Source organism: Ochotona princeps, chromosome 10, assembly GCF_030435755.1.
Source record: "Ochotona princeps isolate mOchPri1 chromosome 10, mOchPri1.hap1, whole genome shotgun sequence".
NCBI lineage: Eukaryota > Metazoa > Chordata > Mammalia > Lagomorpha > Ochotonidae > Ochotona > Ochotona princeps.
The window spans coordinates 67,733,428-67,749,060 of NC_080841.1; the positions used below are offsets into that span (position 1 = coordinate 67,733,428).

Consider the following 15,633-nt stretch of genomic DNA (forward strand, 5'->3'; position numbering starts at 1 on the left):
AGTCTATTCCCAGCCCTAGATTACACGTGTACCAGTGGTTGCTCTGACCCAGTTGGCTTAGCCCCTCACCTGTCTTAGCCTTTGCCTTTGATGTTATGGCATAGTATCCCTGTCTCATGCAGACCAATTGGTGTAAGAGTCAAGGTCAGAATGACATGTGCTCCATCCTGATTTCTGTTCTTTTTGTGAGTTGAAGTTTGTTTGGCCCTGCCCGGCCCACCCCCTTCCAGTTGCAGCTTGGCCCACCCCACATCCTATTTTAGGATGCACCTTTGGGTGGTGCTGCCTTGACCTGTCCAGATTGCCACCAGTTCCTTTACCTGTAAGTGATGGCAGGTGCCATGGTCACTCTTAGCTTAGCCCATTGCCACCCCAGCTCACCAGCTAACCAGCAGGACTTGTATTTCCACAGGGTTAGGCCCACACTTCCCCCACAGAGTCTACCCCTGGACCAAGTTCTCTCTCATGCTGGTTAGTGTCTTGACCTGCCAAATGTGATCAGTCCACTATTCCACCACCCAGTCAAGTAATGGTACTTAGCCCTGCCAGACAGGCCTCATCCATAGCTTTAGTGTGGACTGGTGTGCGGCAGTCAGTGATGCTCTATGCTAACAGCCCATCTCAAGATTTCCATGTGGGTTGGCGAATCAGTCTGACCCAAATAGATTTTATGTATACTCCCCTCCAAACCATCAGGTCTCAGTCCCCATACTTGCCCAGAAGTTTCATGACCCTGTTACTGGGAATCACCCAGAATTCATCTCTCACATACACTAAAACTGACCTTATTCATGGGTGTCCCTAAGCAGCAATTTCATATCCTAAAAACCCCAGAGCTTGCCCAAAGCCAAGGACTCGTTTACTGCCTTTCAGCAGTGGCTTTGGCCTCAGTCCCCAGTATTGGATTCGGCCCAGCAGGGGCACCCCCCCCCCCAACAACCGCCACGCTGCAGGGAGCTGCAAGCTGCCCCCAACCCCAAGGCCCGAACCCCTGTCTTTCACAGTTTTAAGATTACTTTCCCCCAACTGCTGTCACATTCTTAACTGGAGTTTTTTTGCTTTTTGATTTGTGTATTATAGTCATTCTATCTGGGTGAGGCCATTGTGTTTTTTTGCATTTACTTGGTGGTTATTGATGCTAAAAATTTTCATGTCTTTCGATCATTGAATTTTATCCTTTGAAAAGTGCCAGTTCATGCCTTTTCCCCAGTTCTTAGTTGTATTTTTGTCATTATTTTGAGTTTCCTGAACTCGTGTAAATTCATGACATAAATCCTCCAGGATTAACATAGTTTGCACATATACTCCTCTTCACTTTGTTGAGGGTTTCCTTTGCTCTGCAGATTGCCATGCTTCTGGACTTTTTCTCCAAGACTTCTTTGCCTATTAATGGATTTACTCAATATTTTCCTCTAGTACTTTGATGTTATCAGTGCGTGGGATTAGATCCTTGATTTTTGTATAAGGCATAAAATAGGGATGTTATTTCACACACTCACATAATCAATTTCCCAGCAGAATTTGTTAAAAAATACTGTTTTCTATCCAGACACTTATTTTAGCTTATTCATCAAAACTTAATTGATTATAGATGCGTGAATTCATTTCTAGTGTTTCTGTTAAGGGACATTGGGATGATTCTATTTTTGCAGCATGGAGATTGAAAATCAAAACCATGGTATTTCAATCCCTTAGGATTCCAAGAAAATAAGAAGAAATTCAAATGCCCCATGTATCTAGAGGACATGACATTTTAGAAAAAGGCCAAGTATGGAAAATAGTAAATTTTGGAGTGTGTGTGTGTATAATATATATATATATATATATATATATATATATATATATATAATGTATATTCTATTTTGGAAACTATGATGAAGTTAATATATTTATGGTAAGCATGTTAGTATTAATGCAGTTACAGAATATTTGTCTATGGTGATAAACTAGTGAATGAGATAGGATGGATCTCATCACAGAGAATGCCTATTCCAATGTGCCATATGTTTACTGCCCTTTGGTCTTGAATTGCTCTGTATCTCTCTGTTTCTATCCTCAATTTTTTGGCCATTTTGCCCTCTTAAATTGGTACTCCTCAGTTGGTGTGTTTTCCATTTGTGCTTTTTGGAAACATTTGTTTTATTTGAAAAAGTTAGAGACAGAAGGAGAGACAGAAAAAGAGAGATGGAGGGAGAGAGAGAGAGAGAGAGGGAGAGAGAGAGAAAGAGAGAGAGAGAGAGAATCTTCCACCCACTAGTTCACTCTTCATATGGCCACTAGACTAATCCTAAACCTAGAGCCTGAAGCTTCTTCTGGGTCTCCCATATGGGTGCAGGGACCCAAGGACTTGGGCCATCCTCTTCTGCCTTCCCAGTCCATTACGGAATTTGAATCAGAAATGCAGCAGCTGAGCTCACAGCAGGACCCATGTGGGATGCTGGTGCTGCAGGTGAAGGATTAACCTGTAAACCCAACACCCTGCCCCCTCCACTTCAATATGTTGTTCTGTTTCAAAGACTCTTCATGGTCAACACCTGCCTTTCTTCTACTTTGTTTTACATTGGGTGCTACCTTGCAACATATCGCAAGTTTTCAAGACCAAACTTGAGGATTCATTTCTACCCTTATGGTAACTGTATGCAGTTATGTTCTCTAGTTTCCTATATGTATAGCCTCCCCCAATTCCTAGGGTGGAATCTGCCTTATTTCTGTGTACGTAACTATTTGTATGCGAGTGCACATGACATGAAAATATAGGAAATACTTTCTGTGGTTGCTTAGTTTGTGGTAACTTTTTTCTTCCACAGGAAGAAACATCAATACCAACCAGTGGAAAAAATGAAAAGAATATGGATATTGTTCTAACTCTTTCAGGAGAGCATACCAAAGACAAATCGTCTGATGCTAATGGGTCACCAAAAGATAATACAATGGGTTGGTATCTATCAAAGTTGTCTTTTTGAATGCTGTTGTTTCTTTTCAAACAGGTTATTCTAACTATGATTTCCATTGTTTTGATGTTTACATTTTGCTGTTTGTTTATATGCTTAATATCTTCATGCTAAATGTACTTTTACAAGCTGAAACTCTTTATTGCTTTTACCTTTAACTTTAATATTTTTGGAATGAGATGGATATTTACATTTATTTTTAAAAGAAATGGTCACGCATGTTCTCATTAATGGATCTCTGCCAATACTTTCTAGATACCACATCTTCCTTAAGATCTGATGATGAGCCTGTAATATCCATATTGAAGTCGGAGGTACTGTCTCTTGTTCTTGGAAGTTTTATGTACAGCTTCTTGTTTCTTTTTCCATGATTTAAGAACTACGTAAGAGGCAGAGAACTAAGAAACATATACATACACACACACTGAGACTCAGACACTGGTTATGCAAGCGGAGGATTATTACTGTGGTTATTGGAAGATTAACAATCACTAGTAACTATATTTGAATGTTTGTAAAGATGAATGAAAGAAGTATTGGTTAATACGTTGTAGGAGTTTATGCTAAGGATGGGAATGATGTTGGGAGTGGAATTCTGTTTTCATAAACAGTTTCATGATATTGATTTTGATGAGGGCAAGCACAAGAAGGAACAGGAATAATTCCCATGATTATCAAGGAGGAAATTCTGGGATGAAACTAGATCACCTTTTTATCATTTTTTGTTATCAGAAATGAATAAAATGCATAAAACGGGATTACCACGACTCTCAGCCTTTTTCATATTATTGTACAAAAAATAAAATGTGTAAATAAGTGCCTGACATATATTAAAGGTAGGTAGTATTATAATTTGCTGTATACTTTCACACTATTTCTTCCAGAGAGTTGTGTGTAAAATCTGATACAAGTATTTGGCTATTTTTCTTTTGGCACAATGTAAAGGAAAGTTTTACTTATTATCCTTTCATTTCATCTTTTTTGTGATTAAACATTAAGTAATAATAAGCCAGTTTAGACTAGCCTAAAATCTGCCAAGTTCAGTAAAAATTATGCTTTCACACTATAAATTGCTAAATACTAAAATGAAAATAGACACGAGACAGCTGAATAATACCCTATAGCCATTTTAAGGTGTATAGAAGCTGGTTGTATATAAACTAAAATTGAAATGTCAATGAAGTAGTCACAGGATGTGGTCAAGAACCTGCATTTTTTAACATATTGGTTACTCAATGCCATGTCAATTAACTCCATAATGTTATACATTATTGTTGATGTTATGTTGTGGCTTTTCACTGGACGGGATGATATTCTGCCAGCTCTGCTCTCAGACCAGAGATGGTCTCCCCAAGAAACCATTGAATGTATCTGGACAGTAAGATGCTGGACTCTATGCTTGGTATATGCCTGCAATGAAAGAATCTTGACTGGATTTGAACTGTAATATTGCAACAAGGTGGAGGAATCCACCATGGGGGGAGGGATGTGGAAGGGTTGGGGAAATCCCAGAGACTATGAAACTGTGTCACAAAATGAAATGTAATCAATAAAAAAGTAAGTAATAATTAGGTGAAAAGGCATTTATCTGCATGTAAGAGATCAGTTAGTATACCAGCAATCCATATCTTAGCATGTGGGTTGATATCCTGGCTGTATGCTTAATTATAGCTTCCTGTTAGGTACATCATGGTAGGAAACAGGTATATGCTGATGTAATTGTGTTCTTTCTACAACTTTAGGGACTATAGTTGATTTTCTATCTACCAGCTTTGGTGTTAGTCTATGTCTGGAAATTAGTGGCATTTGAAGAGTAAACCAGTGACTGAATTCATTTGTACACTCTCTTCCCCGTATTTTACTCTCAAATAAAGAAAAAAAGAAGAAACTAAGTGTTTCTCAGTGTGTACATAAATGTATAACATCCGTGATATTCTGTTTATACTCAGTATGACATATTTTGAAGTTTCTCATCATACTTAATATTCTATCATAAAAACCCATCCTTCAAGTATCTTAATTATATATTTTAACTACTGTCCTGACTGTAGTTTAAAAATTTTAAAAAATTATATCTTCTTGTTTTATTGAGAAAAGCAGCATAGAGTTGAGTACATAAGTTGCTAAAATATATGTGTTAGTAGTTCATTAATGATATTGCTCTCTCTGGCCTCCCATACCGAGTTAAGGATAAGGTCTCACCTGAACATAAAGGTGGAGCTTGGTGCTATAAATTCATAGGAATGTTCAGTGGGAATGTTGTGCTTTTTAATATATGCTTGATTTTTGTTTAATCCCTTCAAAATGGAATTTTTTTTCTTAAACATAGAAGGAAATTTTGTGCAAATCATTATTAACATTAAATTTAACAGTGCATTTCCAAAAGATCTTTGAAGAAAGATGCTGATGGACCTATGGGGGCAGGTAAAAAAGAAGATATACATGAACAGTTGGAAGGTAAGGATTATTTTAAAAAATCATTTGACAGAATATTTACATAAGAAATTTAATGCTGATATTTACTATTATTCAAAAACTGTTCTTTATTAAATGCATAACAAGGAAAAAGATACTTTATGGGGTACTAAGCTGATTATCTTATCAATGCATTGCAGTATTGGTGCCCTGAAGGAAGTGAAGTATCAGTTCCATTTCAAGATAATCTATGATCAGGAAAAACAAGAAATGAGTATTAAGAAAGACATGAGAAATAAAAGCCATTCTGACGTGGATGAAGTGACATCTCATTGTGGTTTTGACTTACACTTCGCTGGTATCTAGTGATACTGTAAATTTTCATACATCTGTTGGTCATTTGTGGTATTTTGAGAACCACCTATCCCTGTAATATACCTGTTTGTAGCTGGGTTGGATGTTTTTGTTGAGTTTGGGGGAATAACTTTTACTATTCGATCATTTCTTTGATTGAGCACACCAAGAACTATAGGGATTGTCAGATCACAATTTTAAATAACCACTTTAAACACTAAAGTGACCAATTGGTGTCAGAATGGCCTTTAAAGTTACATTTTTGGATTTGTTTTTTTGAATTTTTCATATGTCTTACGGTGTTTAAATCTTACAGTTTTATTGATACAAAATGAAAATTTCAGTCTCTGTGCATAGATATGCATGTATATGTGTGTATTTTATTTTAGTTGCCAGTTAACAGAGTGTTATGAGTCATATGGTCATATTTGTAGAAACAGGCCATAAAATATCACTACTCCTTTACTTTTCTTTCTTACCTAGAGAATGACATATTTCACAGAAGTTATAAGTTTTTTAAACTAGTGATGATAAGTGGCAAAACCATTGTTGATCTGTCCCAGTGACTTCTTCGCTTTTGTTCTTTTATGAGCTTGGTAGGTTCAATCAGCATGCATTTTAAAACACTTAAATTGGTTCCCTCAACAGAGAAACATGTTTAGTGTCTCTCCAAGTACTTTGATAAAAATTTGGATAGTCAGAGGTTTTTCTTAAATAAGTAAATGTTCAATGAAAGATTAAGATTAAAATATTAGTTGTTAAAATAAGTTTTTTCTATTTTATGAGGATTATAGCTTTCCTCTGAGTAGTAAGTGATGTGTTTAAATATCTGTTTATCTAGGGCACTGTACTTACCAGTGCAAATGATTAACTAAAGTGACATTAACTGAATTAGACATTGGACATATGACCCACTGAAGTGGTGAAGAAAACATTTTGGATTTCAGGTTTACCCAAACTGAAGAATTGAAGCATTTGAATCAAATAATAAAACCTCATATCTCTTCTGTTACAGGCAAATATAAGGAAAAAACATTACAGGAAAGGATTAGCAATAATTTTGTTGTTCATTACAATGACATTGAATATAAACTCAGTGAACCTGAATTAGAAAATGTCAAGTTTTCAATACAGAATGACATAAAAGCAATACTCACAGAAATGAAGGAAAACCTTGCTATAAATGAAAGTAAACAACCACAGGTGAGTCAAACCTCAAATAGCTGGGTTTGTATTGTTTTGTTTGCTTTAATAACATGGTGTAAGCCAAGTGAAATTATTTACCATAATAAACTTCTATTATCAATAGGTCATAATTTAATACTTCTTTGAAAATATTTAATTACTTACAAAAATTTAAATGTTTTAGATCTGTACTAAAGAATTGTTAATCAATACTTGAAATAGAGGCAAGAAGAGAGACAAGATGGTAGAGTAGGGTGAAGACAGGTTTAAGCAGATGGAGACTCATTTGCCAGGGTGAAGCAGAGCGGACATGATCCCAGGAAATAGTAGAGGACAGCTTGAAGGCAGAGAGACACCTGGAGACCATAGACCCAGGAAAGCAGTAGAGAGAGTGGAGCGGTGTTGCAGTGACCAGAAACCCCAGCAATGACTGGTGATTGGCCTTCCATCAATGGCCAGATGGGAGGGGAGTACACCAGGAACTAGGGAGATGAACCCAAACAGAACTGCCCATCTTACTGATTTTCTTAATCTGACCATGATCCACATCTGGATTGTTTCCATGTCTTTGCTCTTGTAGATTGTGCTGCTGTAAATACAGGAGTACAGATCCCCTTCTCACATGCCGATTTCACTTCTATTGGGTATATTCCTAGGAGCGGGATGGCTGGGTCATATGGCAGGTTTATTTGCAATTTTCCAAGTACTCTCCATACTGATTTTCACGGTGGTTGTACTAGTCTACACTCCCACCAGTAGTGAAGTAGAATGCCTTTCTCACCACATCCACGCTAACAGATTAAGTATACATTGTGTTCTTCTTTTTTTCTATGTGTAGACATCTTACCTCAGTTTTAGGACAGAAACCTGCAGTCTGTTTATGCTGGGGTCTGTGCAGTAAGTGTGGATGACACGAAGGTGTGAAGAGATCAGCTCCCCTGTTTGGCAGGGCCCAGGGGGAGCTTCCAGCTGTTTGGCAGGGCCAGGAAGATTTCTCTCTGACCACCTTGATGCAGTCTCACCCCCTTTTTGCATGGACACTCAACCACCTCACTAAGAATTCTGTAGTCTATTTAGGCATTTTTATTTGCCTCTGTGAGGTGGCTTCTGCAACTGATGTGAGCTTGAGAGTTACTGCTATTGATAATGTCTTGGTGGGTGGGCCTTATTGTGTGCCTACCCATTGCCCTGGAATCTGGCCCAGACATGTAACATGGCTTCTTGGAAATGGTTTGATAAGAACCTTACAAACTAATGAAAGTGATGGGAGTATGAGCGGAAACTGCTATGGCAAAAAATATAGCTTACTGTGACCTTAAAGGTTAGCTTCTTGAGCTGTTTCAAGAAGGCACTAAGTGACTGTGCGTGTCTTTGCTTATTGCCGACTCCACACACCCTTCTCGAGCTCCAAACTCAGCTGGTGCTGGACTCCAGCATGTTTATATATTAACCTTGTGGTGGGAGACTGCATATGACTCGACCCAGTAAATTTTGTCTTAATGAGTGGATGTGTGAATGAGTGTTGGATCACTGTTTTCACTTGAATGTGTGTTTGTTGAATCTGTACCGTTACTTCTTTCTTTAGGAAAATACATCAGCGGAAAAAAATGGAAAAATGGCTAAGGATGTAGCTATCATTTATAGTACCCTGCAAATACCCCCTGTTGCTGAGGTGAAGAACAAAAGCAGTGGTCAGTATCTTTCAAAGAAAAGCTCTGTTAAATGTTGTTGCTTTAACTGACATGGTGTCTATCCATGCTCTCTATCTTTTAGCGTCTTACTTTTTTTATAGGATCAATTCCTCCCTGCTGAAACCCACGGAGATCATTTATTACTGTTTCTTTTACTTCTTAGAAATATTCATAATTGTATGTAAGTGTAAGTGAACAACATACAATCCAGTAAAAGGTGCCTAAATTATTGGATTTTTGGATCTATTTTGTAGATGTAATGTTAACTTTTGGTTCAGAAGACAGAAGTGCAGAGATAACTTCAGATCATCAGGTACTGTCTCTTGTTTTCTGGTGGTTTTGAATATGAATGTGAGTGGTGTTCTTAAATAATCTATGTCTTCATAAAATTACCTGTGATGAGAGAGAAGATAAACAGAACTGACAACATATATATAGATGTCACGAGGTACTTCACTCCCAACTCATAAGGCACTTCACTCCCCCATGTCTATAAGGTCTGCACAGCTTGGCCAACCTCATCAGGACTTTTTTTTCTTTCTTTTTCTTTTTTTATTATATTTATTTTGATAATCTTTACATAGTTGATTAGGGCGCAAAGGGTCAAGTTCTAGAAAAGTAGGTAAGACCATTGTTTCCACATTCTGTCTTTCTTCCCTCCCCCCACCCCCGTATCTGGGGTAAGGGGGGAGATAAAGAGAGAAGCCTCACCCAGCCTCCCACCCATCCCAGGGTCTCTGACATGGGCCTGCTCCAAGGGTACTGCTCAAGTTGTTTTGATAGATCAACAGTTCTGAATTGCTGCTGATCTCAGCACTCGAAGCACGGTGAAATCTCTCCAGAATCCACTGATTGACATAGTACACCTTTGAGTCTCCATTTGTCTAGATTTTCACTGCCAACACTTGGCTGTGACAATTGAACGATTTGTTCTGTCCTCCATTCTCTGTTCTGGTATCAGGTGTCCTCGGCAGGTTCTAATGTATCATTGTATCCTGCATGTGCAACTGGCCATGCTGTGGATAGCATCAGGACTTTTAAATACAGGTCCAGAGCTAGAATTGAAACCCAAATATTTCCATGTTATTTATATGTGTCCTACACATTGTCCAAGGCACTATGGCAAAAGCTTATGAGTGGAATAATTTGATTTTATTTCTCACCTCTGTAAATGGCCATTAGGAATTGTTTTGTTATATTTTCTCATATAATTAGTATATTACTGATTCATTTGTACACTGTTACAAATCTACATGATGCAAATATTGCATTCATTATAGTAAACATTTCTAAAAATATGACCTTGATGACACAATGAACCAAGTGTGGATTCTAAAATTGTTTATCTAAAAATTGAGTATTTATTTAATCTCAGCTTATGCCAGATGTCTTGCTCTGTGTTACCTATATGGATAACTAATCTTTCATTCATAATTTTTCAGTTTGGCTTGTATGTTTGGTTGGCATCTGAAACAAACACCTGGCATTTCAAGGGTTATAATTAAATGTGGGTTGTGAATTATTGTTACATAAGGAACATTTAAAGAATGAAGAATATTGGAGAATGTTAAAATAGATTCTAGCAAGAGGGGTTTGGGTTTGTGTAGCACTTTAATAGAAAACATTGTGAGCATAAAATGCATTGCCTACCTTTAAGGTAGCCATGTCAGTATTCATATACGTAGAGAATGGTGATGTGTCCTATGGTGATAGTAGGCAGTGAGGTGGTGCAGGTAGGAATCCTTGGATGGGTACAACCCTTGCATGGTGGTTTTGGCAACATCTTTGTAGTTATAACCACGTGAATATCATGAATATGCTACTCTAGCACAAGTTCTGAGGTCTTGAAAGTAAATGTATGAACAATTTGTGAATGTACACAGAGAGATGGTATCAATAGTAAATAGTTAGGACTGTGCAATGTGAAAATTTGTAAAAAATGAAAAAAAGAATTGTAAACTGTATAGTATGTATATAGAAAAAAGGAAAGAAAAGAAAGTTTGAGAACAGACCTTTGAAAATCTGAAGGCCGTGAGGCATCTACAAAAAAATGCAGGATGCCTGGAATATGCATGTTGAATACTGAAATGGAACACACAAGTTTTATTATGCTACAGTTAACATGATTATTAATAATAAAGAAATTTGAGCCTTGCTATTTGCGTTGGGAAGAGTTCATATGTGTTGATTTCAAAATTTTGTTATTGAGAATGTGTTATATGCTGGAACAGTTAAACAAAATATACACAAGGATGTTACTGCTGTGGTGGTTGGAACAGAATAAGACATGAACAAGTACTAATCAGCTGGCATAAGTGCTTCATGAAATGACATAAGAGAATTTGGGGGGATATAACACTGAAGTTTTTCCTTAACATGGACTACAAGTGGAATTATGTGTGCTTAAAAATCTTTTGGAATGTAACTGTAATGCTTCCAACTAAATGATGAGATGGAACCAGCCCCATGAAATCCTAGGGATAGGACATTCTAGACGGAGAAAATTTGGTCTTGCTTACTTATTGTTTTTCAGTTTACATTATTTATGAGCAATCTTATGAAATGGGAAACTATCATCAAGGATATTATGATCAATTTTAGTAAGAAATTTTAATAATAAATGCCTAACGGTTTAATATCTATTGATTTCAATTTACTCAAGTGGCAGTTCAACAGAGGTTTCTTCCATCCACTGATTTACTACACAAATACTTGAAGCAATCACAGGAGTAGGCCAGACTCTAGCTCCAAGATTGGAATTTGATTGACGCTCCATAGGGATGGCACAGTCTCATACAATGAAGTGACTATCTGCCTCTTAGGATGAACATTACCAGGAAGCTCGAACAGAAGCAGAATAGGATAAGGCACTCCTACATGCAGAGCCCGTGTCCCAAGCTGCTGTTAATGCTCACCTTAGCCTGGCACAGTTTAAAAGTTAAAACTTTATTGCAGCCTGTCTCTTCTTTCTAAGACATCCTGTGCTTGGCTGAAGGTTTTAAGGGCATAGAGGAAAAAAGCTGAGATATATACACATGTGTCACTTCAGACATGGGGAGCTTCTCTGGATCCTATGGGTCAATTCCTATATGTCTGTAATTCTTGTAACATGACCAGCTTGAAGTGGAGAGTCAACCCGGAAATTCAATTCAGGTGTCCCTTACAGGTTTCTGAGACTATACTACTCATATCATAAGCTGCAGCCTCCCTGGGTTCAGATTTGTAGGAAACTTGCCATTCTGAGTAGGAGTGTAGGATTAAATCAAAGCAGCTCTTTGTCAAGTGTTGTAACCACCTGAAAAACCTCTTGGAAATAGGTTTTTCCTCCTCTTTCTTTCTCCCTTTAGTTTATGACTGTAAGAAACTAATTATTTACATTTCATCCTGTAAGCAAGTCAATTACTTGTAAGTACCTCACTAATGCGTACTACAGTTGCCTAATTTTAGGCTTTCTTTTGTAAAACTAGTATCACAGAGTGAAAGAGTAAAACTTCGACATAAAGAATTAGTTGAATTTTAATCAGAATCTCTAAATAGTGAAGATCCTTTCCTCTCAAGCCGTGGCACAATGTGTGATCATGAGTTATACTTGGGTGCCTTCTAATGACATTAAGAATCATTTCATTCTCTGTGTTTTATTTTACCAGGACATTATTATATATATATGTAATTATATATATATGTATTGTTCTATATATCATTATAATATAATATAGAACATATAATTCTATATTATATTGTAGAAATGTATGTGTTATATATAACATACAATATATACACATGTGTAATATATGTATAATACACATGCATTATATACATGTATAATATGCATGTATTATATATTACATATATACAATACACATATACAACTCATATGTGTATGTATATATGTATATATACATTATAGTATATAATATACACATTTTATAATGCATATATGTGTATGTATAGCATTGGTTTTGCTATATATAATTTATATAATATAATAATATATAAATGTATTAATATATTTGGACTGTACAAAGCAGAAGATTGAAAGTTTTTCTGAAACCCTGATAAGCACTGTTAATAGGAAATAAATTCATGACAACAAATTGGTCATGGTTGTGTTTTGATTAGATTTTTGAAAACAAGTCACATTTAAAAACTTTATGGTTGCCATCCTGACAGTAACATATACTGACAACCTGTGATGGGAACCGTGGGATGGGTTTGGAGACTGTAACCCGTCAGATTCAAGCAGCTGCTGATTAGAGACACAGGGCCTGCACTGAAGGAAGGATGTTTCTTAGATCTTCATGGAATTCAGCTGTGTTCATTTTCAGTAATCTATTGTTGGAATCTTCCCATTGAAGTATAGTAATTTTGCACTTGAAGCATTTTTTTTTTTGGTGATGTGTTCAGTATTGTGAGTTTGCATAAATTCTGTTGCTCAGTACCAAGTATGTAATTGGGAACTCAAACACAAAAATACAAGTTGAGGGCTATTTACTATCATTTATTAGAACAGAAAATCAAGTTACCAGTGAGTAATAATTAGCTATGAATACTTAATTAAATGAATCACGTAATATTGATTGAAGAATATTGAGGGAATTTATGTGGTGTATGGACATGACATTTTTTTCCTGAGGGATTTTTTCCATGCTCATTTTGATACTTCCAAACATAAGAATGACAAGGAGCCATCCCTATGAATGCCTAGGAGGAGAACGCATTCTGAACAGAAATGATAGTAGATCTCATCTATTAATAATTTAATCTCCACTATTAGAAATGATCAAGGAGCATTAAGTGAGATAACCATCACAACAGTCAACACTGTACAGTGTTGCATATAGAAAACAAAATGTACACATGAGTGCTTCACACACATAAGAAGCTGAACTGAAAATACTCTGATTATTACCAAATGTTGCTCCATAATTTCACAGTATTTCTTACCTGAAAAAAATGTTATGTATTGTTTTTAACACAAGTGTTTGGTTATTGTTCTTTAAGGATAACATAAGAGAAGTTTTTGTTGCTATCCTTCCATTTCATCCAACCATTTATTCTATTGATTCAGCATTTTATTAATTAATATTCAGGGAACAGACATTCTGTCTTGCATTTATGAGCTCACATTAGGATGGCAACAACCTTTATTACTGTACCTGAGTTAATGTCTTGGTCCCAGTCCCAGTCCCAGCTTACTGCTAATGTGAATCCTTGTAGGAAAGAGACAAAGTCATTTAACTGTGTTCCTGTCATCCACATTAGTTTATGATTGATTGTTGTATTCTAGATTTGGTGTAGCGCAGGTTTGGCAATTGATGATAATCTAGGAGTGAGCAGATACATTTTACAGTATGTTTCCATCTGTCTCTTTCCTCTATATTTCTTCACTTCTCCAGTACATACATAGAAAACAGAATTTCAAAGCCACTGTGCACATAAGTGTATAGCTTCTGTGATATTCTGTTTATGTCCATTATTGTGTATTTTGGAGTCAATTATTGCTTGTATCTTATTTAAACTTTAAAAATATCTTATAAATACTTAAATGATTAATTATATATTTTATCAACTGTACTAAGTAGAGCTCTGCAGTGATTTAGTTATGTCCTCTTTTTGTAATGGGAGATGGAATGTAAATTTGAGTTTTTAAGTTAGTTCATTGCCGAAATATTCATGTTGATAATCAGTTTTCCACTGATCCTCAGTACTCACTCTACAGAATACTTCCATTATGATAAAGACTTACATGGAGGATCTGTGTGAGCTTTTCTATGGAAATGTTTTGGTTTATAATATATGCTTTTCTTGCTTTTTGTCTAATAATGCTTTTCAAAGGCGATGTTCTGATTTTACTTAGAACATAGATGAAGCGTCCATACAACTCATGATTGATGTTCATGTTAACAGAATATTTCAAAAAGATCTTTGAAGAAACGTGCCGATCAATCCAGCACAGAAGATAAAAGAGAAAATAATATGAAAGAAAAAGTAGGAGGTGAAGACAGTATGTGTTTCTTTGGCTTCTTATCTATTTAAATAAAGTGAATAAATTTCACCTGCACATGACACAGTTTTAGGGGCAGAGCGACACATGCCACCCACCATCCCACCTGCCTGCAGCCCCTAACCCCTCCTCCATCTTCCTTATTTCTTTTTTTCTCCCCTGAGTTTTTACAATGGCGTATTTTCATTTTATGTTATAGTCACATGTTTAGCATTCGACTGGGTAAAACTGTAAACACATAGCAAGTAGAAAAACAACCTACCATTCCTCACGAGTGTAGACAAAGATCAAAAAATATTATCAAACCCTAGGATGTTAATTTCACAAACACTCCTTTTTTTGCACACTGTGCATTAATTCTCTTAGATTGGGGCAAACCTATGATATTTGTTTTATTTGTTTTTCTTTGGACTGACTTATTTCACTAACCATAATGATTTCCAAATGGATTCACTTAGTTACAAAAATGAGACTTTGTTTTCCTTTATGGTTGAGTTGTATAACATAGTGCTTGCATATTACATAATAACTTTAACTACTCATCAGAGGATAGCCATGTGGATTGATTTCATATGTTAGCTATTGTGAATTGAACTGCTATACACTTTGGGATACAGATAACGCTCTCATATACACACTTAATTTCATTGGACAAATTCCCAGATAAAGGATGCCTCTCCTGGGATTATGAAAATTTATGGTACATATTTTCATATACCTGAGGAGTCTCCATACTGACTTTCATCGTAGTTGCACTAGTTTACATTCCCATGAACATGGTTCAAGGTTTTTTTCCTCCAAATCCTAACCAATGATGTTACTCTGTGACCTATGAGTCAGGTACAAAATTCAGAAGAAAGACAAAAACTTTAAAAAAAAATGAAAATAAATTATCAAAATCCCTGAGATGTAGCATAAACAGCATTGAAAGGGCTATTGATCTTGTGTTTTGTGTGAAGAGCTGCCTTATGTCAGAGAGAGTATATAATATTTGTCCATTGGGACTGACTTATTTCACTGAACATAATGGTCT

At 36.2% G+C, this 15,633-nt stretch overlaps 1 protein-coding gene across 1 annotated transcript in view; it reads left to right on the forward strand.

Moving 5' to 3' along the window:
• LOC105942022 (ankyrin repeat domain-containing protein 62-like) overlaps positions 1–15,633 on the forward strand; it is a 123,454-nt gene that overhangs the window by 44,639 nt on the left and 63,182 nt on the right. The window contains exons 17-23 of the mRNA XM_058669750.1: positions 2,808–2,934; positions 3,207–3,265; positions 5,324–5,408; positions 6,736–6,923; positions 8,491–8,596; positions 8,851–8,909; positions 14,504–14,591. Coding sequence (XP_058525733.1) covers positions 2,808–2,934; positions 3,207–3,265; positions 5,324–5,408; positions 6,736–6,923; positions 8,491–8,596; positions 8,851–8,909; positions 14,504–14,591 — 712 coding nt within the window. The remainder of the gene's footprint in view (positions 1–2,807; positions 2,935–3,206; positions 3,266–5,323; positions 5,409–6,735; positions 6,924–8,490; positions 8,597–8,850; positions 8,910–14,503; positions 14,592–15,633) is intronic.